This window comes from Halichoerus grypus, chromosome 1 (genome assembly GCF_964656455.1).
Source record: "Halichoerus grypus chromosome 1, mHalGry1.hap1.1, whole genome shotgun sequence".
Taxonomy (NCBI): domain Eukaryota; kingdom Metazoa; phylum Chordata; class Mammalia; order Carnivora; family Phocidae; genus Halichoerus; species Halichoerus grypus.
The window spans coordinates 211,883,161-211,906,602 of record NC_135712.1 but is presented as its reverse complement, the minus strand read 5'-3'; the positions used below and the strand labels follow the sequence as shown (position 1 = coordinate 211,906,602).

The 23,442-nt window shown below is 53.3% G+C and overlaps 2 protein-coding genes across 3 annotated transcripts; one reads left to right on the top strand and one right to left on the bottom strand.

Annotated features, from left to right (window-relative positions):
* Window positions 1-556: 556 nt before the first annotated feature.
* GTF2F1 (general transcription factor IIF subunit 1) lies at window positions 557-10,097 on the bottom strand. Of its 2 annotated transcripts, none has more exons than XM_036120657.2 (12): window positions 9,687-10,097; window positions 9,560-9,606; window positions 8,943-9,015; window positions 5,240-5,433; window positions 4,097-4,267; window positions 2,605-2,789; window positions 1,879-2,032; window positions 1,605-1,783; window positions 1,412-1,485; window positions 1,194-1,332; window positions 895-1,012; window positions 557-812 (listed from the first exon to the last, which is right to left on the bottom strand). In XM_036120657.2, the coding sequence occupies exons 1-12, from the start codon at window positions 9,696-9,698 to the stop codon at window positions 608-610; spliced, it is 1,551 nt and encodes a 516-aa protein (XP_035976550.2). In that variant the 5' UTR covers window positions 9,699-10,097; the 3' UTR covers window positions 557-607. The 2 variants fall into 2 exon arrangements, with proteins under 2 accessions (XP_035976550.2, XP_035976549.2); XM_036120656.2 differs by having other exon boundaries at window positions 1,605-1,786; window positions 9,687-10,095.
* On the top strand, window positions 9,926-23,055 carry LOC118553629 (adenylate kinase isoenzyme 1). Its single transcript, XM_078059549.1, has 6 exons — window positions 9,926-9,947; window positions 11,670-11,869; window positions 12,445-12,558; window positions 21,490-21,684; window positions 22,455-22,596; window positions 22,979-23,055. The coding sequence occupies exons 1-6, from the start codon at window positions 9,926-9,928 to the stop codon at window positions 23,053-23,055; spliced, it is 750 nt and encodes a 249-aa protein (XP_077915675.1).
* Window positions 23,056-23,442: the final 387 nt, after the last annotated feature.

The window sequence follows — 23,442 nt, the reverse complement described above, 5'->3', positions numbered from 1 at the left end:
AGGCCCCCACAGAACCCCTGAGCCGGCCTCAGGTCCCCATCCAAAGTTATAAAACACAACAATCGATCGTGAAGAGGAATCAGAAGGTAACGCAGGATGCCCGCGAGTTTCAGGAACCAGGTGTCTGGCAGAGACCGTAAGAAGACAGATGCTTAAAACAAAAATGTGAAAGAAGGGATCAAAAGCATTAGGGGCAAGGCACGCAATACAGACCGGCTGATCTGAAAAGGAAGCAAAGATGATTCGAGGACTGGAGAACGGTCATGGAAGCGAAGCACTTCATGGGCTAAGGGGGACCAGCTACAACTAAACACAGAACCAGAAGCCAGAGCTGGAGAGACAGCCCACGTGCCCATGGGGGGTGGATGCTCAGTGAGTGCGACAGGCTGAGGACTAAGAGGAACAGGCTCTAAGGGGCAGCGGAAGGTTCCAGAGGGAGGGGCCCACGAGAGGAAGAGACCTCCGCTGAGAAAACTGCCCGGGGTGATTGGGAATTGACAAGGCGGGGCTCTGGGATTTGGGGAGCAGGGGCCAGACAACGCGAGCACCCAGGAAGTTCTGGAGACGGAGCTTGTTTATTGGGCAGGTGGGTGGGCGCCAGAGCCCGTCACTCCTTGAGGGAGAAGTGCATCTTGTCGCTGATCATCTTGCGCTCGGGGTTGAGCCGCTTGAGGATCTGGGCGAGCACGTTCACCGTCTGCTCGCTGCTCAGCCCCGTCTTCTTCGTCTGGAACTTCTTCAGCAGGTCCTTGGTGGTCATGGGCTTCCGTGTCAGATAGCGGCGCACGGCGTCCTCGGTCACCTGCACGTCACTGAGGAGCCGAGGGCAGGCCGGGCGTCAGCAGGAGGCTCCCGCACGCCCCTGCCCTGGCCCTGCCGCCCTCGCCAACTTACCCGCTGCTGGGGGTCGACTTCCCGGACTGGGGCTGAGGGGTCGACTTCCCCGACAGGCTCTGGGGCCCGGGGTCCAGCCGCAAGCGCTTGGCCACCGGCGTCTCGTTCGTCCGCTTGCCTGGGGAGCAGGGGCGGGGCTGAGTCCCGTGCCCGGCAGCTGCACCCCTGGGCGCCCAGGCGGAGGGGTACCAGGGTCCCCTGTGCAGGGGGCTCGGGGGCGGCCAGGCCTCCGGCCCCGAGGCAGGACGAGGGACCGCGGTGGACGGCAAGCGGAGGCAGACAGGGACGGGGCTGCTCACCCTGCTCCAGCTTGCTGGCGGCCGCCCGCAGGGTGGACGACGTGCTGCCGCTCTCCGCGCTGGGTGTGCCCGGCCGGCTGTTGCCCCGCGAGCTGCCTCCCGACGGCCTCCGCTCCCTCTTGGGGGGCGTCTTCTTCTTCTGCGGAGATCGGGTCGGGGATGTGAGTCTAGAGACGGGACAGCCGCCCGCCGGCTCCCTCCCCGGGGCTGGGCCTTACCGCCATGAAGAGGGCCGAGGACGCCTCGCTGTCGATGTCGCTCTCCTCCGAGCTATCCGACTCGTCGCTGCTGTCTGTTCGGGCCGGAGGAGGGACGTCAGTGCCACGGTGCCTGCCCACCCCAGCTCCACCTCAGATAAGGGGCTCTGGGAGTGGGGGGGGGGGGGACCTGGGAAGCGGGGAGGGGACCTACCTTTCCTACGCTTCTTCTCCTGAGGTGTGGGCACCTTCTTCTCCTCCTCCTCCTCCTTGTCCTCCTCGGGCGGCTTCTCCTCCTCACTCTCCTCGCTACTCTCGCTCTGCTCGTCTACGCCCTTGGGGCCCTCCTCCTGCTGGGTGACCTTGGGCTTGCCCTCCAGCTCATCCTGGGAGCTGCTGAAAGACAGAGGGCGGGCAGAGGGTGAGGGAACGCGTGGGCCAGGCCAGCCCAGGCCTCCCAGCCGCCTCCTGCCCGCTGCCCGCCTCACCTCGAGCCGTCGGACATGTAGTCCACCTCCTGGCCCTCGAAATCCCCGTCGTCGCTGTCTTCGAACGCCTCATCATCGGACCCCTTCTTCTTCTTCTTCTTCTTGCCCCCCTTGGTGGGTGGTGCCTTCTTCTTGGCCTTGGGGGCTCTACCACCTGGGGAAGTAGAGCGGGGCTCAGGCTGGTACTCATCCTGTTTGGCATATCCGAGGATGTCTGGACATCTTGGGGCCCCGCGCTAACCAGGGAGAGACTCCCCCAAGCACTCGCCTCTCGCACACAAACCCGACCAGTCCAAGTCTCCACCCCCAACTCCCTCTCTCTCACTCTCATACTCAGGGCCATCACTTCTTCCCTATAGCCCCCAGGACCGGGTACCGGGTGCCAGAAACCAGAAACCACCCCTGTAGCCCAGGGCCTGCCAGGATTATTTGAACTGGTCGATCTGGAAGTTGTTCGCCCCCACCCCCTGCATTGCCCATCCCGTGGAAATCCCGATAAAGGCCGCCGCTGAGACCTTCCTGTCACTCCTTTCTGCCTCCTACCAACTCTGGTGCTTCCCCAGGGGCCCACGGAGGCTGCCGTGTCATGCTCTCATTCCCAGCTCTCATTCCCAGCGGGCTGTGAGTGAGTAAACTTTCCTTCAGTGGCATTAACCTCCCTGAGTCATCACTCAAGACACCTTGACAAAGTACGACCCAGCCACCCAGGGGGCTCCCCGGCCTTACCTTCCTCACCACTGGCCTCACTGTCGTCAGATGACATCTCCAGGTCATCCTCCAGGTCGTGGATGCGCAGCTCACTGGCCTTCTTGCGGCTACGCTTCTCCTTCTCCTCATCTTCCTCATCCTGGTCCTGATCCTTGAGCCGCCGCTGCTGCATGATGCTGAAGTGGTTCAGGACTTTGTTTCTCCTGTGGGCAGGGGGAGGGGTGCAGTGGGGGGTGACAAGGGGCCTGGCTCCAGATACCTGGCCTTCCCCTTGCATCTCCACCAGGCGCTCCCCAAAGGGGAACCACAGACAGGACTTAGGTGATCTGAGGGATGATCTGACCTCAGAGGACTCACAACCATGGCATGGAACACCCTGAAATCACATGGGGAGAGCTGGCCCTTCAATTCCCTCTCTGCCCTGTGTCCCTCAAGGAGAAGGTCTCAGTGTGGTGTTGGTATCCCAGCATCTCTCTCAAACTCAGGGCCTTTCTCAGGCAACAGAATTTGGCCACAATGTATTCACATCCATGTGTTTTTATGGTAGTTTATGGGTGCCTTTGTTTTTATGACAAACAAGACTGGTGCTTCCATTTACCATGGTGATAAAAGTTTTAAAAAACAGGACTGCATCTAAGGAAAATCTTACGATTGTATCTAATAGCACAAAGTTCAACAGTGGCGTGAAAAGGAGTGACATTCTTCTGTTGCAGAAGACTGTGAGTGGACTTAACGCTACTGAGTGGTACACTTAAAAATGGTTAAGATGGTAAGTTTTATGTGTTTTTTACAATTAAAACTATTTTTAATTAAAAAAAAGGAATGAAACACTGATGTATGCTACAATATGGATGAACCTTGAAGACATTATGCTGAATTAAATATGCTAGTCACAAAAAGACAAATACTGCATGATCCCACTCATATGAGGTCCCTAGAAAGGTCGAACTCAGAGATGGAAAGTGGAATGGTGGGAGCCAGGGGAGGGGGACAAAAAGTTACTGTTTAATGGGGACTGAATCTCAGTACGGGAAGATGAGAAAGTTCTGGAGATGGATGGTGGTGATGGTTGTACAACCATGTGAATGTACTTACTGCCATTGAAGTGGATACTTAAAAATGGTTAAATGGTAAACTTTACATTATATAGATCTTACCTGTAGTTGGTCCAACCATAGCCCTCTTGCCTGGGGGAAGCCAAGTGGGCCAGGGAGAACCTCCCCCGCTCTGCCAATTCCTGCTCCAGGGCTCAGCTCAGCTACCCCCTCCTCAGCTCTCTCAGGGCCCTGTGTGTCCCTGATGCTTCTGTGTCTGTCTCCCCCACTGAACTGGGAGCTCCCCGAGGGCCTGGTGGAGTGTGGCTTGGTCACCACTGAGTACCCAGCTCCCAGCCACACAGAAGGCTATGGTGACACACCCCATTTCCAAGTGTTTCAGCCCCCTTCTGGGGAGCTGGGAGAGGACAATGTCTGGGTCCTGCCTCCCTCCAGGCCTGCCCAGGCTCACTTACCTCTCCCACTCCTCCTCGGCCTCTTCAGCAGTGAGTGTGCGATGCCGGGCCAGAGGCGTGAAGTTATACCAGTTATGCACGGGGAAGGCCTCAAAGGCCCCGTCAGGGCACTGGGTGAAGATGTAGTAGGACGTGTTCTCTGTCACACCTCCCTTTTTTATGCCCTTGAACCTGTAGAGAATCGTGGTCACAGCCTGGTCCTCAGGACCAGCCCCCTGCCGGCCTATGCCCCCTGGCCTCCACCCTCTCCAAAACCACCTGGGTTCTCTGAGCAAAATCCAGGGGCGCCTGGGTGGCTCAGTTGGTTAAGTGTCTGACTTTGGTTCGAGATCCTCGGACTGAGCCCCACATCAGGCTCCGCACTCAGTGGAGTCTGCTTGTCCCTCTCCCTCTGCTCTTCCCTACCCTCATGTTCTCTCTCAAATAAATAAATAAAATCTTAAAAAAAAAAAAATTCAAGGTCGGGAGACCCTGGGCTGGCCCTTCAACTGTGTGAGCCTCGATTTCCACGTCTGGAAAGCAGGCCCAGCACTCCCCACCTCACAGAGCGAGCTCAGGGCTCCCCTCATTTCTGGAAGGACCATGAGAGATTAGCTGTGAAACAGGAGCCCTGCAGTCAGACCCTTCCGGATTTGCCTCCACATTCCTCCTCATGCCTGAACTACTACTAGCCTCCTCCTGGCCTCTACCCTCACCCTTCTCTGCCCTCAAAGTCTGGGAAATCTTACAGAGTGCCCTTTCCCTGCCTACAACCTTCAAGGTTCCCCAGGGCCCCGGCCCACCCACAGTCCAGCAGCATCCTGGCATCCACTGTCCTGCACTATCCACCCGCCCCGTGACAGTCCCTAGAGCTCTGCAGGCCATTCCGTGCTTTTGTGCGTGCTGTTCTTCCTGCAGTGCCCTCCATCCACCTGACCTCCCAATCCTCACAACCCCGCCTCCAGGCAGCCCCTCCCTTGCTGTGTGTGGTCAGGGCGGGTTCTCAGGCTTCCCACACCCTGGTCCCTAGAGCTCCTGCATGAGCACCGGCTTGGTTCATCTTCAGAAATAAAACCCCACGAGAGCCACGGGAGTTGAGAGAGAGCGTCCCACGGAGTTAGGACACAAGGGGGACACGGGAGGCACTCACTGCGCCACCCTTACTTTCTGCCTGATTTGCCATTGACGCGGAGCAGCCACGGCTGGTCCTCGGGCCGGAACTCCTTAAGGACGATGCCATACTTCTTCCTCCGAGCCTCCTCGCGAAGCTTGCGGTTGAACTCGCTGCCCGCGCCGGACTCAGGCATCTCCTCCTCTTGGTAAATCTTCTTGTTGCTCAGGTCTCGCTCCAGCCGGGCCTGGGGCAACAGGGCAGGGCAGGCAGGAAAAAGACGCTTTCAGCAGGGTGCCCGCCCCCGCAAGAACACCCCTTACCCCCTTCTCCCAGGCTGAGCTGCAGACATTCAAAGCCAACCTCCTGCTTAGCAAAACGAAAAAAAGGGGTAGAATACCGGCTCTCTGTGCATCTGGGTGAAGGGAGGTGGGTAAGCCTCATACTATGTCTATTTTGCAGCTTTTCAAAGTCTGAAACTATTTCTAAATCAACAGTTAAAAAAAAAACAAAACAAAAACGGATCATTCTGGTGAGAGGACAAAAGCAAAAACAATGAAAACAACCTGCTTGGAACCGGCCCACTCTTCTTCTCTGTCTGCATTTAGACACCACTGAAGGCTGCTTTCCAGATTTGGATCTCCAGGCAATTCAGCAGCAGTTAATTCTAAGCCGCGCACACTGCTTACCCTCAAGCTGCCTCCTCCAGACAGTGGAGGTGAGATGCCACACACGCAGGGCCGCTGGCTGCGGCAGCAAAAGACCGGAAGTGAATCTAATGCACATCAGCAGGGGACTCACTTAATACACACGGCCACCTCCACACAGCGGAAGAGCAAACAGCCAAAAAGAGGAGGCAAGAGTATGGAACGATTGCAAAGACATGTTAGCTGGAAAAGGCAAGACGACCAATGTTACTTCCCCCTGTCAAGAGATTTCAGATGGCTGGGAACAAAAAGATCCTACAGGCATCCAGGAAGCGGTGGGGATGGGGGGTTGGGGGGTGGGGGGGGAAGCAAAGTTTTATTAGCGTGCAGCCACGCCCACTCATTTACATAGCGTTGTGTCTTTACTGTGTACGGGGCGGGGCGGGACAGAAGGGCTGTGCCAGACACCAGCCAACAAAGCCAAGCATAATAATTAGCTGGTCCTTCAAGAAAAAGCCTGCTGACCCCTGATATAAAGGACAAGAATGAGGATGGCGGAAATTCTCAACAGCCAACACCACCACAAGCTCGAGGACGATGGAACAAAAGCTTCGAAATAGGAGGGAAAACGGCTACCAAGCTAGCCTTTTTTTTTTTTTTTTAAAGATTTTATTTATTTATTTGACAGAGACACAGCGAGAGAGGGATCACAAGCAGGGGGAGTAGGAGAGGGAGAAGCAGGCTTCCTGAGGATCAGGGAGCCTGATGCGGGGCTCGATCCCAGGGCCCTGGGATCATGACCTGAGCTGAAGGCAGACGCTTAATGACTGAGCCACTCAGCTGCCCCCCAAGCTAGCCTTTGATCCCAGGTCAAGCTACCCAGGCTGAGGCCAGAATCAGGGCACCCCCAGGGGATGGGAGGAATCAGTGTCCTTCCTGCACCTCCTTTTCTGGGAGCCAGCTTAGGGTGTGCCTCATTACTAAAGGGGGGTAAACAGGCCTGATTCTCTGAAGGCGGTCACCCCAGAGGGCAGGGCCCCTGCCGGGCTGGTTCACCACTGGCCCAGGGGGTGGTCTCCGGGGACAGCTGCTGCAAAGAATGCATTTGCGGGGGGGGGGGGGGGGGCGGGGGGGGGTTCTGCTCACAAGTTGCCGTGGGTGGGGAGCAGCTACTGGGGGAGGGGATGTCCCTCATGGTTGACAGCACTTAGATGCCTGTACCTGCCCCCTCCCTCGGGTGATTAGTGACAACCCAGAGGATTCGTTTTTCCCCAGGGAATGTAATCCTCCTCCTAAGTTTTTTAGGGAGTATGCCTCTTAGTCAACGAGAATTCTGGGGGCTGTATCTCCCCGTGACTAGATTTTCAGGGGGTGTGACCTCCGGGAGGTCAAAACAAGGAGTGATGAGTGAGTCCCCCCATGATGATCAGGGAATGGGGTATGTGTAACCCCCAAGTTCCTAGTGGCTAGGAGGTCACGTATCTCAAGAGGTGATAACTACTCAGGTGCTGCACCTCAAGATGACGGGTGACTGAGGGGTAGGCTCCTCTGGGTTCTCATGGGTCGGGGGAGAGGGGCCCTCCTACTTAATGAGGGATGGAAGGTGGTGTGTTCCCAAAGTATTTACCAAGTTATTCTTCTTAGCGATGAGTGTTGTTTGGGGGCTGGGTACCCCCGATGGGTGGGTTATTTCTCTCTTAGATGATTAGTGATAAAGGATGTCCCCCCACTGAGTGATCAGGGATTTGGAAACCCTGCACCCTCTCTGGATAATTTAGGTGAGACCAGAGTTTGGGGGAGCATGTTATTTTGTATATGAATGGGTGTGCGGCTGGAGATGCGGGGAGGCAGGCACCCTACGAGGGAAGAGGGTGCCCTGAGCAAGCATTCACCTGCCCAATGTCCAATGGCCTCATTTGCTCAACTAGATGAAGTGATGTTTAAAAACAGTCCAAAGAGAGACCTGTGCTGGAAAACAAGATTGAGCAGTAGGAGCCGCCCAACTGAGCGAAGGTCTGAAGCTGCCGACTTTAGACTTGGGGCCAACTCCTCTGCTGGGCCGCATCAGGCTCCGTGGCTTTAAATGCCGCTCCAAATGCCCAAATGCTCCCTGCCAGTCTCCCAACTCATATGCTCAACTGCTTATTTCCCGTCTCCTCCTGGATGTCTAATATATGATGTCGGGACCAGAGTTCCCAAATACTCCATCCATCTGGCCCTGTCACCCCTCAACATCCAATCATTAACAAATTATGTTGGCTCCACTTCGAAACACACTAGAATCCACCCACTTCTCATAACTGCTCCAGGCCCAAAGGTCACTCCTTTGGACCCCAGCTGACGCCTCCACCCTGCACACCCTTTGTCTTCACTTGATCCCACAGCCTGTCTCCTGACAGCAGCCAGATCACTATAACTGCCCTGTTTAAAACCCTTTAATGGCTTCTGTTATAGACTGAATGTTGGTGTTCCACCCCAAAATGCATACGTTGAAACCTAACCCCCAGGGTGATGGCTTCGGGAGGTGGGGCCTTGGGAAGGGGATTCGGTCATGAGGATGGAGCCCTCGTGAATGAGATGAGTGCCCTTAGGAGAAGGGCCCCAGGGGGCTCCCTCACCCCTTCTGCCATGTGAGCACATAGTAAAAAGACAGCCATCCATGAACCAGGAGGCAGGCCCTCACCAGACCAAAAATCTATCTGCTGGCACCTTGATCTTGGACTTCCCACCCTTCAGAACTGTGAGAAACAAACGTGTGTTGTTTATAAGCCATCCGGTCTGGGGTATTCTGCTATAGCAGCACCAATGGAGAGAGACAGCTTCCAAAAACCATCTGCAGGATGCAGCCCCCTCCCTTGCCCAGATAACTCCAGACCAAAAATGCCTGTCAGTGGACACAAATTCTAAATGTTCTCCTTTCACAAGGCCTCCTGTGGGGCCTGCCAAATCTTCCTCACAGGGATACCCAGCAGCTCAGCCTGGGCCTTAGTACATCATCTTATCTCCACTCAGGGCACGCAGAGGAAACCAAGCCTCAGTTACTACTATAACTAAGCATCTACTGCAACCGCAAGTGCAGGATCAGGTTCTCGCACTCACAGGGGCTTACCTGATTCCAGGTGGCGAAGTTGACTTTATCAGCTGCGTTGAAGGCCATGATGTTATATTTCTTAGTTGTGTTTCTGGAATGGGCAAGAAGAGGCAGTGCTCAGTCCTTCATTCATTTAACAAACACTCCCTGGCTCAGCAATGCTGGGCACCCACAAAAGCCCTCAGGGGTTCCCAGTCTGTCAGGGAACAGATCCATACTCCCCCAACCCGTGCTGAAGAAGAGCAGAAGGAGGCACAAAGATCTGGGGGAGCCCAAGATGTGGGAATAATGGGGAATTCTGCCCTGGGGATGGGGGAGGGCAGGCAGGGAATGTTTCCCAGAGGAGAAAAATCCTGGAACCAGGTTTCCAGAGGACCAACAAAGGAGTCACAACTGGGGAAAAGGCATTCCTGACCAGGAGGCTGCATCCTACCGTCTATTAATGTACTTATTCATTCATTCCTTCTGTTCAAAACACTGGATGCCCCCAGAAAGGCTTCGGCTCAACCCCAGCCCTGTCCCCAGGTCCCTGCTAGTTAGGAGGGAGAATCACAGGAGGTGCCGGGCTTGCCTAGAAGCTCAGCAAGGTTTTGATCCCTTCTCGGGGGAAGTGGGAAGAGGGCTCAGGGACTTACTTGGGAACTCGAACGACATACTCAGTGACGTTCTGGCTGCTGGGGCCCTGCGGGTACAGAAGGAAGGACGGTGAGTGAGAGTCGCAGAGGCCGCCGCCGGGATCCCCCAGCTCCGCCGCATACTCACGAGGGCCGCCATGGGTGACGATCGGTGGTTCGGGTCCGGTCCGCGTCCCTCGGTCCCGGGGAAGCCGCCCTCGCGGTGTCGGCTCTCTGGCCCCGATCGAGGACCCGAAGCCCGAGGTGCCACCGATCCCGGGAGCAGCTCCCCAGAAGCGGTGCTCAGTCGGCCGTCCGTCTCGGGGACCACTCCGGCCACGTCTGCGCCTGCGCCTAACCTGGAAGCGAAACTCGGGCCGCGTCGCGATGGCAACCTCCTCCGCCTCACGTACCCCTGTCCCCTTCCAGAGGGAAGAGCCCAACCCGAACCCGAGCTAGAAATCACACCGTCTGCCGATCGCGCGGGGTCTCGCCTCGCTATATAGCACGGTTAATTTAATCAGCCCTGCGGCCACGCCTCCCGTGACGTCACACCCGGAACCGCGGGGCATCCTGGGAGGGGAGGGAGACACTAGCCTTCCTCGCGAGCTCTCGGGCGCCCAGCGCATGCGCCACTCCACTCCGGAAGTGAGTCCAAGGAGGGCGCGTCACCATAGCGACCGAGGCCTCTTCCGCAGCAAGGTGCTGCGGCTCCACCTGAGCCTCTTTGGGTTCATTTCCTCCTTCTGCCCCGGGGACACTTCATCATCTCGCCAAATGATCGGGCCCTTGTGACGTTGAGCCGAGCCAGGAGGAGTCAGGGCCTGGGTGGGGATGGGGCGCGACCACCCCACGGGCCGCTGGTGGGATGGGTCTGTGGAGGTCCAAGCTGCCTCAGATGGGCAGGGCCCTGAGACCCCAGGAGAAGGGTAACATCGCGGGGGCGGCTGGCTCATGGGGGGGGGGGAGGAGGCTGTGAAGGGCGTGAGGGGGGTGCAGGTGTCCCAACACCCCAAGTCCAGCGTGCACACGCCCCCCCCCCATGATAGTAACACAACTGCACATGCTCAAGGATCAGCCATGCTGATCCACTTGGGCACCTGCTGTGCGGGGTTCTGGGCACTCCAGGGTGAATGTGTCAAACGAGCTCCCTGGCCTGGAGATGAGAGTGTAGTGAAGGAGACAGTCTCAGAAAATGGCATCTACAAGCAGGAGGGAACAGGGCTGCCACCGGGAAAGAAGAGCCGGCTCTCAGGTCTCAGGGAGGAGGGGAGATTTAAGCTGGGCCCTGTGAGTTGCTAGGAATTCACTAAGCCAAGGCGGAGGGAAGCAAGACACCAACATTGCATTATAAACTACTGCACTCCATGGGCATTCCTGGTAGCCGTGGACGTTCATTTACTCATCACCCACTACTATAAGTCAGGAACTGTGCCAATTAATAGAAACATAGGGACCAGCAAGACAGAAACAGTCCTTGCCCTCATGGAGTATAGAGTCTGGCGGCGGAGACAGACAAGAACAAGTAAACAGGCAAAATCATCGCTGATCATGGCCGCTGCTATGGAAGAAATGGGGCTCTGGGATGGAATGATGGGGAGGGAGTCTCTTAGAGAAAGCCTGATGGGGGGGCTGTGACCTGAAGGCAGTGGAGGGGGGACTTACCGTGCAGGGGAAACATCAGGAGAGGGCTGTTTGGCAAGTTTAAGGGACAGAAGAGGCCACTGGGGCTAGAGCAGAGTGGAGGAAGAGAAGGGTGGTGTGGGATGGTCTGGAGGATGGGCGAGTTCCTGCCCTGCTCTGAGCCTGTTTCCGCAACTGTAGAATGGGATGATAGAGTCATTGAGATTCTTCAAGGAGATGCTGTGTGCAGAGGGCCAGGCCTGCTCAAGTTCACATCTGCTTCACAGCGACCCATAACAGCACTAATGCATGCCATGCCTGGATATACCATTAGGCATGGATATGCACCCCCAGATGCCACCCTAGGGCAAAAGTGGGTATGCCAGGAGACCCGTGTCCAGTGTCACTCACCAAGGACACACACTAGGCTGTGGACACAGTCACATCGGTGCGTGCTGGTCCCTGCAGGCACCAAACCCTCTCCCCACCTCTTCCCTGGGCCCCCCAGACATCCTCAAGTCCCCCCTGATCATCTTCGTGATGGGCGGCCCAGGTTGTGGCAAAGGGACACAGTGCAAGAACATGGCGACCAAATATGGCCTCTGCCATGTGGGGCTGGGCCAGCTGCTGCGGCAGGAGGCCCAACGCAGCACCCAGCGGGGCCGGAAGATCCATGACATCATGCTGCAGGGGCTCCTGGTGCCCATGGTGAGAGCTCACAGGCTCCGGGGCAGAGGGAAGAAGAAGGGGGTACGTTAGGATGAGCTTCCCTGGAAGCCCTGTGGAAGCAGATAGGCCCAGAAGGCCACGGCTCCTGGCCTGGCCACTGCCTTGCTGCCTGAGTCTCCGTGTCCTCACCTGTAAAAAGGGGAGACCAGCTGGACCCACAGCAGAAGTCTGTAGTGAGGGTTGGCTGATGTCATTCCTATAAAGCACGTGGCAAAGTGCCTGGCACTTCACAAGCACTCGGCAAAGTTTGCTAGTATTTATTCCTTTTGTGACCTTGGGCGTCTCTATCACCGACCCCTTCTGTACCTGTTTCCTCACCTGTAAAATGAAGGTCACCCCTGGACCTGGCACACGGTAGCCACTTGCCCAGTAGATGGGCTCTGTGCATCAGAGTGGCCCCAGGACACCAGAGCAGACCCAGAATCCCAGGCCCTGGGGAGGGCAGGTACTCCCTGGATTCACCTGAAGTCCAAACTGAGGGAGAGAACTTGACAAGGTGGCCATGTAGGTGAGGGACCCCGGGGCACTGAAGCCGCCACCCCTTTCCTTCCCAGGGCATCATCCTAGACATGATCAGCAACGCCATGTTATCTCGCCCAGAGAGCCGGGGCTTCCTCATTGACGGCTTCCCGCGGGAGCTGAGGCAGGCCAAGGAGTTTGAGCGCATTGTGAGTGACCCCAGGGGGTGTGAGTGTGTGGTGAGGTGTGAAGCCACTCCTCCCTCCCCACCTCGGATGGAGTCCAGAAGGGGTGAGACTCGGGGGAGAGGAGATGGCAAAGGGGCAATGGCGTTTTGTATTGTCAAGGGACAGTCAGGAGACTGTTGGAAGCTTCTAGAACCTGGTGAGCTGGCCGGGACAAAGTCATATTAATATCTTCCTGCACATAGATTATCTGCCCACTGAGTAGCACGTGGATTTAGCATCATCTCTGGGCCATAAGGATGGAGTGTAGTTATTCGTTCATCTATGTATTTAACCACCTGTCCCCAAATAGTTTGAGAACAGGCTCTGTCCTTAGGAGTTCATGGGACAGGCTCAGCCCCTGCGCTTCGGATGCCAATAGACAGGCGCTGACCAATGCATGACTTGCTGAACAAAAGAGAGACGTTTCTGGCAGCAGTAAATGCAGTCAAGAGCCGGAGACAGAATGACATCCTGGAGGGACTCAATGGGCTGTTTGGGTTAGCTGGTCCCCATTGGCCTCCTCGAAGTGAGGACATCGGACAACTGAGCTGTGCAAGGAGGAGCCAGCTGGTGCTGGCGAGTCGGACTACCTTTCTTCAGGTTACTTCTGCAGGCCAGCACTGCTGACGTCACGAGAAGACCCATCCACACACCGGGACAGCCATGGCTGGAGCGTCTGGAAACACCCGAGCAGGACAAGCGAAACTGGCAGATTGTCAGCCTCCAGGCTTTTCCCGGAACTTGCCAGATAGGGTCGAAATGCCTTTAAAGAAGTCCAGGTGGGAATCAAACAGAGGTTGCCCAGGGCTGGGGCAGGTGGGGCCCTGCCCTTTGTCTGCACCTGCTTGGGAGCAATTTCTGTCGGGCTCATCGAAGTGACTCGCAGGGCAAATATTGGGCTCCCTCTCCTGGTCTGGGCGCTCTGAGGGCAAAGGCCGGGCTCGTGAATCTCTCCGTCCTCATGAGCCCTGGGCCGGCGCCCAGCCTGCAGTAGGCCCCAGCCCTCGATGCCAGCTCAGCGGACTCCACAGGTGCACAGAGTCTCAGACCAGAAGCTGCACAGCCCTGACCCTCAGGCCCCATGTGGCCCACCAATGGGTTCCGTGTGGACTCTACAGGTTTTTAAGGCCAAGCTTCGAAACTCGGGAGATGCCACATCAAAACTCCCAGCTTCCCTTGCAAATCGCCTGACTCGGCAGGCACAGGGCCCGCATGTCCCCATGGCAACAGCAGCATGAATGCATCTTGAGCTTTTTCCTGAGCCCAGCGCTGTTCTTGACACTACACGGAGGAGCTCTGATCTTTCGGAATGTTCCAGAAAAAATTCCTTGCACCATCAGCATCCTGCTTTTTTACAGAGAGATTGGGTGACTTGCCCGGGATCACATAATTTAGGTGGTGGACACAGGCCATACACCACGGCAATTGGTTCCAAGGCCTAGATTTTAACTACGTCGGCGGGGGACCCTTCTCCGCCTCCCGGTGGTCTCCCTGCTACACCCGCGGAAGGTTGCCTCTCCATCACGGAGGCCGAGCGCCATCTGCCATGTAGGATCATGCTTGTGTTGGGGTTTTATGCTAAGAGGAACAGAACGCATGCTTTCCTCTTGTGCCCGTGTGGCTGCCAAAAGTGCAAAAATGAAACGGGGCTCTGGGTTAGTAGAGTGGATTTTCTTTGTGGAGAATTTTCTAGATCTCTGCGAGCTGCCAGGCCCCTGCTGGCCTTTGAGGACCCTGGAGGCCCCGTCCTTAGGTCTGTCCGGGGGTCCCCGGAGGCACCCAGCTTGGTCCTTCCATCCCGACCCTGCTGGGCTGGAGTGTCTCTTTTAGGGCGGTCTCTGATGCTGATGCGCGTTTGGAGCTCGGGTCACACTCAGTCACTTTCTCCACCTGTCTGTGACTCGCACGAGACTCGGCCTCCCAAGCCTCAGTGTCCTCATCTGCGAATATGGACAGAAGTGCTACAGGCATCTATCTCCTCGATGTGGGGCGATGGGGAAGGCTGATTCCCGAGACAGTTTCCTGTCTGTTTCCAAGATCGATTCGGTCACCTGTGCACCTGTCTGAGAACACAGCTCCGGGGAGCCGAGGCCCCGGGGAGGGTGGCCTATGTCAAATGAGCACGCGGGGACTCCCCACCAGGAAGCACTCTGCACAAGGGGCGGCGAGGAGGACCAGATAACCACGTGCAGCTCCGATGCTTATCGTCAGGTTGGACTTGCTTGGAGTATCCGTGACCAGTCTCCCTGAAACGCCCAGACACAGGACCCATTTCTCTGGGTCCATGTTTCTCCCAAAAGTGCCACCTGCAGGGAAACTCCCCTGTTCACAGAAGAAGACTTTTAAATAATTATATATTTTAAAAAATTTTTTTTGTTAATTAGAGGCTCACGGGAAATTGCCCTGTACCCTTCACCCAGTTCCCCCCACGGGGGTGGCATCGTCCAGTATCACAACCAGGATGTTAGCGTTGCTGCGTATTTGATTTTAGTTGCCTCCGGAGCAAGGGATGCTCTCTTTCCATTTCCCGAAGTGCTCTCATTGCCCACCCTCCCCGCCCGGCAAAAAGTAGAAAAAGGCATTTGGGGGAATGCAGTGTTGTAAGTAACAGCACTGACCTTGAAGTGCAAATTGACCCCGCGAAGCCTTGCACTTGGAAGCACCCAAGAAGATGAAGGCACCCACGTCCTGTTCACTGTCCTCACCAGGAAGGGGACTCGCTTGTGCGCTTGTGTGTGCGCGTGCTCCCTGAGTGGAAAAACCCACAAGGCCAACTTTGGTATCTCTGGTGCCAGATTTCAAACATGCACACAAGTGGAACGATCTAAGGGATCTCCACGTCCCCAGATCAAACCATCATCGAGGTCTGGCCACACTTGCCTTATCTGCGCCAGAACATCTTGTCACGGGCGCCTGAGTGGCTCAGTTGGTGAAGCATCTGCCTTGGGCTCAGGTCATGATCCTGGGGTCCTGGGATCGAGCTCCACGTCAGGCTCCCTGCTCAACGGGGAGCCTGTTTCTCCCTCTCCCTTTGCCCCTCCCCCTTGCTCTCTCTCTCTCAAATAAATAAAATCTTTAAAACACACACACACACACACACACACACACAAGTCTTGTTACAGTTGCCAATTGTGTGCTTTGAAGCAGATTCCAGGTCCCATTTCTGGGCGCTCCCTCATCCAGATGCTCCTGAGATGGTTAACATTCATGCCTCGAGACCATTCTATGCCCAGGCCACCTCTGAGTTTCCCCAGTGTCTGAAGAATGTCTCTTTGGTTTCCATAAGGTTAGATTTGCGAGGAAAACGAGGCCCACACCTCGCTAGGTGTCTCCTAATCCAAGGCAGGTCGTCGGCCTTGCTTGCTTCCCTCCTGCCTTTGACTCACCAGAGAGCCTGGGATTCTGATTTGTTCGGATTTGTCCAGGGGCTTCCTGCCTCGTGGTATTCCTTAACTCGTCTCTCCTTCATTTGCGCTGCACACGCAAAATTAACTACCGACCCACTCAGATTCAGGTTCAATACATTGGGTGTCTGTGCGCGTGTTTTTGAATCCGTAAATATTTTTGTATATATTTTCCAAAAGATGAAGATTTTTGCAAAATCAAAACACTTCCCATTGTCCCACGTTAATATCTTTCATGTCCTCAAACAACTGATTGATATTCAAATTTCCGTGAACATCTTCAAAATCTTTGTCTTCTTACGTGTGGTTTTAATGAGGATTTAAGTAAGGCTGACAGTGCAGTGGGTCGCTATGTCTCACGGTCCTTGTCATCAGTCGGCGCTCCTTCCATCGCGGCTGCTTCTGTTTTCCTTGCCGTTGGGTTCATGGAAGAAGCCACGGCTTCGGGTCTCCTTATTTCGCACAGCCTGGATTTTGCTGATTGCAAAGCATTCTTTACCACGTTCCTCTCTCCACTAGATCTATCAATCGGTAGTGTGTCTAGAGTCTTGCTCGCTGGGGACTCAGCTGCCATTTCTTCAACAGATTTTGTAGGCATTGACGGGAACTGTGTGTCGGGTGGCACACAATGCTTAGTTGTCTCTGCCCTGGTTGGATTATCTCTTAAATGTGTTTGAGTGTGTTATTTTGGAGGAATCGGGCCCCCGAATGCTCACTGGGACACAGGGGGTGGACTTGAGAAAGTGGGAAAACAGAGTATGTGTCGTGCTTACGGTTCTGTGACATCTGTCCAATTCCGACGATGTCCATCCAATTCCATGACATTCTGTGCTCCTCAGGGTTTGGCTCCTCCCCTACGTGGTGGCAGATGAAGCAGGGTGAATTTGGCGTAGAGCACTGTGGTTCAGTACTTTTTGTCTTGCGTAATTTCCGGGAGGCTCCCACGTGCCCGGCTGCCACTACCTTTAGTGAGGGGTCCATAATGGCTGGAAGGGTGTCCCCCAAATTTGTATGTGGAAGCCCTCACCCCTAGGACCTCAGAATGTGACTATGGGTGGAGAGAGGGTCTTTAAAGAGGTGAGCAAGTCAAAAGAGGTCATTAGGGTGGGCCCTGATCCAATCCGACCAGTGTCCTTATGAGAAGAGATTAGGACACGGACACACACAGAGGGAGGACACAGGGAAAAGCCCAGGAAAGGAGTCGCAGAAGGAACTAGCCGGGTGGACACCTTGATTTTTCTTTTTTTTAAGATTTATTTATTTATTTTGAGAGAGAGATTTTTCTCTTCTGGTCATGTTTTCCACATGGATTAGCGGGAATCCTTCCCTAAAGAAGAAATCTCTTTCCTCATCAAGGGCTGTTGGGGTCTCCTTCCTCGACAAAGGCTATTTTTCAGACTGAGGCGTTGGTGTCCTGTTTCCTTCCAATGGTGCCCACGAGGTTGGTCTGCTTTGCCTTCCTTGTTTTGTTCTCTCTCATCGCTAGGAACTCACGGGTCTTTGTCGCTGTTGATGTGAGAGCTGTCACATCGGTGGCCAGGGGGCACCCTTTCTCGCTGACATGTGTGTCCTCTGACACAGCCACGTTCCCCACCCCACCCCGCCACCTTTCACACTTCCTGCTGAATCCTAGAACTGGCCATGCCTCGAAGGAGCCCTTTCTGAGTGGCGTCCACTCTGGGGGCCAGGGGTGCCCATTGCCACCGTTTCCAGGCCTTTTCAGGGGACAGAGCTGGAAAACACAAACTTGTGAAAGGGGAAAAAAAATATCACAAGTTCGTACTGATGTTTCCAGTTCACACTTACCATGACTGTGCCTTCTTCTCTTTCCCAAAACACTGGACTCCTAAAACCATGAACACGGTCATTCGCATTATTCCATCAGATGCAAAATAGTTTCCAAGGAATGTACCCATATTAACTACTAAGACCAAAACGACTGAAGGAAGTTTAAGATTTCTCTGCGGCTCTGATTTCCCTTGTAATATTCCTCACTGTGGATGTACACAAAAAACACCGAGTTGCCCGAAATAATTATTTTCTCTGCGTAGTTAATGCATGACAATAACACTCAGTTGGGTACATTTGTTTCGGTTTGGTTTTGGATATTTACGGATTGCTTTGTTAAATTTAACTTTTGAATTTGCGTATTATTTAATGAATTCAAAGTCAGAGCCACATAAAAAGGTATGCCGGAGAGAGCTCATTTCCAGCCATTCCTGTCCGTCCCCAACCCCCATGGGCAACCATTTTCAGTAGTGTTTGGTTTGTCTTTCTGGTGTTTCTTTTTGCAAATATAAAGCCAGTGTGTGTGTGTGTGTGTGTGTGTGTGTGTGTGTGTGTGTGTGTGTGTGAAAGAGAGAGAGATCTTCCTCCTCACACAAAAACTATCGTTCTGTATATACTTGTCTTCATTTTTTTTTTTTTTAACTTTACAATATATCCTGCAGATCTCCTATGGGCACCAAAGTCTTCCTTGTCCCCTTTCTGTTCCAAGGTGTGGCACTGCCATCGTTTATCCCGCTGATCTCCCACTGACAGTAAATTGTCAGACAACATATTGGAAGACAAAAAGCTGTTGGCAGTCTTGTGCCACCACAAACAATGCAAGACTAAATAACCTCCGCATGGCATTTCTTTTCTTTTCTTTTTTTGCTAGTTATCTTTACAATAGGTTCTTTGGAGTGGGTTTTTAGACTAAAGAGAAATGTGTGGATCATTTTGCTAGCTATCACCACGGTCTTTGTTTTGCATTGCCACCAGCGAAACATGAAAGTGTCCTTTCCTCACATCCACACCAGCAGAGGATGCTGCCAAACTTTTGAATGTTTGTCACCCTGCTTAGGTGCAAAATGGTGTTTTGGGGTAGTTTAAATGGGCGTTTCTCTTACTATGAGTGAGGCTGAACATCTTCCTCAAAGTTTAAGGGCCATTTTTATTTCTTTTGTGTGCTCTTTATATCTTTAGCTTTATTTACTTATTTTTTTCTGACAGAGAGTTGGTCTCTTCTTCTTGATTTCTAGGAACTCTTTATATATTGGGCTATATTGCAAATCTTTCACCCCCACTTTGTCAGTTATCTTTTGACTTTGCTTTATGGTATCTGTCATGCAAAAATTGTTTTTAAATTTTTAATCAAATTTATCATATTTTGTTATTTCTTCAGGATTTTAAGATCAACCCCCCCCCCCAATCCTAGGCTTATAAAGGAATCTACTCATGGTTTATTTAGTACTTGTATGACCTTATTTCTTACATTGATATCTCTGATCCATTTGGGACTTATCCTAGTTTTTGGAATGAGGTAAGGGTTCAATTTGACCTTTTTCCAAATCGTGATCCAGTTGTTCCAGGATCCTCTAGTTAATAGGCTGTGCTTTCTCCATTTATTTGGGATGCCACCCTCACCATGTAACAACTTTCCATATTCACTTGGGTCAATTTATGGATACTACTCTGTTCCAGGGGTCTCTTTATCTCCCTGTGCCCTTTATCCTGCTGTTTGAGTTATGGCAGCTTTATTAGCCTTTAATATGTTAGGGTTCAATACCTCCTCTCCCACCCCTACTATCCATTGGTTTTCTTTGCCTAGGTTCTCCTGGACATCCCCGCTTGTTTGATTTTGTATACGAATGTTAGAGTCAGCCAATTCAACTAAAAATATGTTATCACGTTGAAATTACAAACTAATTCAGGAACTCTCACCTTTACGATGTGGTCTTCCTATCCATGCACATTTTTATCTTCCTTTTGTTCAAGTCTCCTTTGAGTTAAATCTTATCCAAGTTTTCCTTAAAGATTGTCCTTAAGACTTTGCACATTTTTGGAAAAGTTTTGTCTGAGCATTTTATATTTCATTTTGTTGCTGTTGTAAATGGGGTCTTCTTTTCTAACTGGTGATTTTTGTATACATGTAGACTATTGACCTCTGTGTGTTAGTGTTATATCCTGTTATGTTTAGCAAATATTTTATCAAATCTTCTTAAGTCTATACTGGTTTATCTATTGATTTTCTTGAGTTTTCCAGAAATATAATCACATCACCTGCAAACAGACATGGTTCTACCTCCCTTCTTCCAAATTCAGGTTTCTCAAAGTGATTTCTTTTATCTCATTGCTTTAGCTAATCTCATACCTTATTAAGTCATAGGAGCAAGAGTGGGCAATTTTATCTTGTTCCCAATTTCAGTGGGAAAGCAAATTTCCATTAAGATGCTGGCTAAAGGGTGCCTGGGTGGCTCGGTCGTTAGGCGTCTGCCTTCGGCTCAGGTCGTGATCCCGGGGTCCTGGGATCGAGCCCCGCATCGGGCTCCCTGCTCTGCGGGAGGCCTGCTTCTCCCTCTCTCACTCCCCCTGCTTGTGTTCCCTCTCTCGCTGTGTCTCTCTCTGTCAAATAAATAAATAAAATCTTAAAAAAAAAAAAAAAGATGCTGGCTAAAGATATTTATCAATTCCTAGCCTCTTTAAAAATCTGGAATGCATGCTCTATTTTGTTAATTGCCCTTTCTGTGTTTATGAGGAGGATCATATGCCTTTTCCCTCAGAGGTTCATACAATAAATTGTATTGAACCATCCTTGCTTTCTGGAATGAATCCCACTTGGTTGTAATTTTTTTTTTTTTAATGCATCATTGAAGTCTATTTTACAACAAAATTCTGGAGGAACTTGTAGGAGGTAGAGCTCACAGTGGGCAGACATGGAGATCTAGAAAGGTCTCCTTGAGACCAGTCAGGGAGGTCAGAGCAGCAGTATGGGTAACGGTGAGCTGGGGGCTTTTTTTTTTTTTTTTAAGATTTTATTTATTTATTTGACAGAGAGAGACAGGGAGAGAGGGAACACAAGCAGGGGGAGTGGGAGAGGGAGAAGCAGGCTTCCTGCTGAGTCAGCAAGCCCGATGCGGGGCTCGATCCCAGGCCCCGGGATCATGACCTGAGCAGAAGGCAGATACTTAACGACTGAGCCACCCAGGCGCCCCTGAGCTGGGGGCTCTTGTACCTTACCCAGTGGAAGTATCTGGAATGCTTAAATCCATCTTAGAAGAAATATTTCAATCCAAATATCCATCGGCCTAGAACTAAGTCATGGTACATCCATACGGTTGGAATCTCCTTATGGGCCAGTATGGAAACATCTCCACTTATACTGAGTGAAGTCGAAGGCAAATCAGTATCTTCACCACTTGTATAAGAAAGGAGAAAAAAGGACATCGGAGCCCATTTGCTTTTACAGTATATTCCCCAAATAGTAGGTAACTCCAGGAAGGAGTTGCCTCCAGGGAGGGTGAAACTGGGTGGCTGGGGATGTCCCTGTTAGTGTTGTTTACTTATGAGCTTCTGCCAAGGTCCTACCTATCTCAAAAAATAAATATGTAAACACTAACTTGGAGCTAAAAAATCAGATGAACCCAGGGGGCCCACACAATTCTAGACTCCTGATCTCAGGGTAGAGGGGTCAGGGAGCCACTGCACCTAGGCCCTTCCTCATCCAGCCCCCTTTGCTGGTGCCTAGGTGGGCCGGGTCCCAGACATCGTCATCATGTTTGACTGCTCCATGGACACGATGGTTCGGAGAGCGCTGCGCCGGGGCCACGTAGAGCGCCGGGCAGATGACTGTGAGTCGGCCATCCGCCAGCGCCTGGAGACGTACTACACGCTGTGTGAGCCAGTCTTGACCTTCTATCAGCAGAAGAACCTGCTCTGTAATGTAGGTACTCCCTGCTTGCCACTCACCTCCCGCCGCACCGACGGACTCCCCAGGGGAACAAGACAGGGGTCATGCCGTGGCCCACATCCTGGACCTCTCTGGGCCTGTTTCCCCACTGTGTACACTGGGAAATTTGGGAACTTCCATTCCTTCCGTTGGGCAGTATGTGCACAGGCCGTGGCCTTCCAGCCACAACGTTTGAGGTCTAAACAGAATGTCTCCAAAGCTGCAACATTAAATACATTTTAGAATGTATCTACAAAATATAAGGTTAGGACAATTGGTGAACCACAGCTCAAGTCCAGCCATATACATTCCCCAGGGGGAAGGTAGGGCTATCTTAATTCTTAAAGTGACCCGTCTATGAAGACATTAAACTTTGTTGTCCCCATTTCCGGCTGAAGGCAGGAGTGTGAGATGAGGCTGAAAGGAGGGTGTCTTGTGGAACTAGTTTTGACCAACGAGGTTGGGAAGGGAGGGCGGGGGGCCGGGTGAGGTGGGGGAGGCAATTCCCCCCACCTTCTGCCCTCCTATGGCCTGCTCCAAGGGACCGCACCTCTGGCCAGCTGCTAGTGACATGTAACATTGTGTTGCAGCCTTCCTGACCCATTTCCCTCTCCCCTCACTTGCATGGCCCTGGCACTGCACCTCGAGATTTTTTGCCTGCACTTTATTAAAGAGGCCTGCTAACCTGCTTCCCCCTTTTGGAGGGGAGGAGGACGGTGTCCCTGCTGTGACTCAGCACTGACCCTTCACTCCCCCTCCTCTAGATCTTGGCAGAAGAAGCTCCAGAAAACATTTTTGCTAAGTGCTGTTCTGTCATTGAAAGCCTGCAGGGATGGGAGGGGCCGGGGGCTCTGCCTTCGCCCTCATCCCAGAACCCACACGGGGTTCAGAAGGGGCGCAGTGCCTGTGAGGTAAGACATCTGGTGACGGCAGGCCAGGCTTTAATCTGAGCTGACTCCCCACGAGGCCCCAGACTGACAGCCCCTTTCTGGGCCGTGGCACCACAGGGGTGGGTTGACTGCGGGCCCCCCCACAGGAGCAGGTTCCTGACCAACCTGGACAAGGCCTGTGGGGGGGGGGGAGCTATGAGCTGTCGTGGGCTCCTGCTTGGGGCTGCCCTTGAAGCCTGTGGGCCCAGGCTTCTGAACATGAAACCTGTGTTAACGTTCAACTCTAAGCCCAGAAAGAGCACTCCAGGAACACAGTAGGCCTCGAGATGATCGCCCCTGGGCCAGACAGCTCAGATGGGCCCTCAGGTCGCTCTTCCACATCCGGTCCTCACCCTCAGGCGGCAGAGCCTCCCACCCAGCATTGGAACCGGTGCCATTCTCTAACAGGCCTGGTTTCTACGCCGGGGCCCGCTGACGGACGAGGCCCCAGCCAGGTGCCTTACCAAGGCCAGTCTGACTCCCGTGAGGCGCACACAGCCATGGGTTTGCTGTGGTGGCAGGCTGCGTCCATGGAAACACCTGTCCCCAGAGCCCCTCCTGGGTGTCTTGCTCCCCATGTCCCCAGAGGGAAAAGTGGGATGGGGGAAGATTACTCCACTGGGGCTCACCCTATTCCCTTTTCTGCAAGGCAACACCAGAAGAGCAGTCTTTGGGGGGCCCAGACCCCACTGATTGGCCAACCCTTGTTCCTCTTTAACTTGTCTCCTACAAACACAACTGTGGCCAGCACGCAGTTTTTAGACAAAAAGCACTTTATTTAACCAAAAAAAAAAAAGGGAGGGGGGGTTAGGAAAGCACAATG

Coding starts and splice junctions, on each gene's coding strand:
- GTF2F1 (XM_036120656.2), bottom strand. Junction 4,268..5,239: donor AATGGCAAATCAGGCAGAAA/GTAAGGGTGGCG, acceptor GATTCTCTACAG/GTTCAAGGGCATAAAAAAGG. Junction 1,013..1,193: donor CGCCAGCAAGCTGGAGCAGG/GTGAGCAGCCCC, acceptor CCTGCTCCCCAG/GCAAGCGGACGAACGAGACG.
- LOC118553629 (XM_078059549.1), top strand. CDS start 9,926: ATGGCAACCTCCTCCGCCTCAC. Junction 12,559..21,489: donor CCAAGGAGTTTGAGCGCATT/GTGAGTGACCCC, acceptor GCTGGTGCCTAG/GTGGGCCGGGTCCCAGACAT. Junction 22,597..22,978: donor TCAGAAGGGGCGCAGTGCCT/GTGAGGTAAGAC, acceptor CCTCACCCTCAG/GCGGCAGAGCCTCCCACCCA.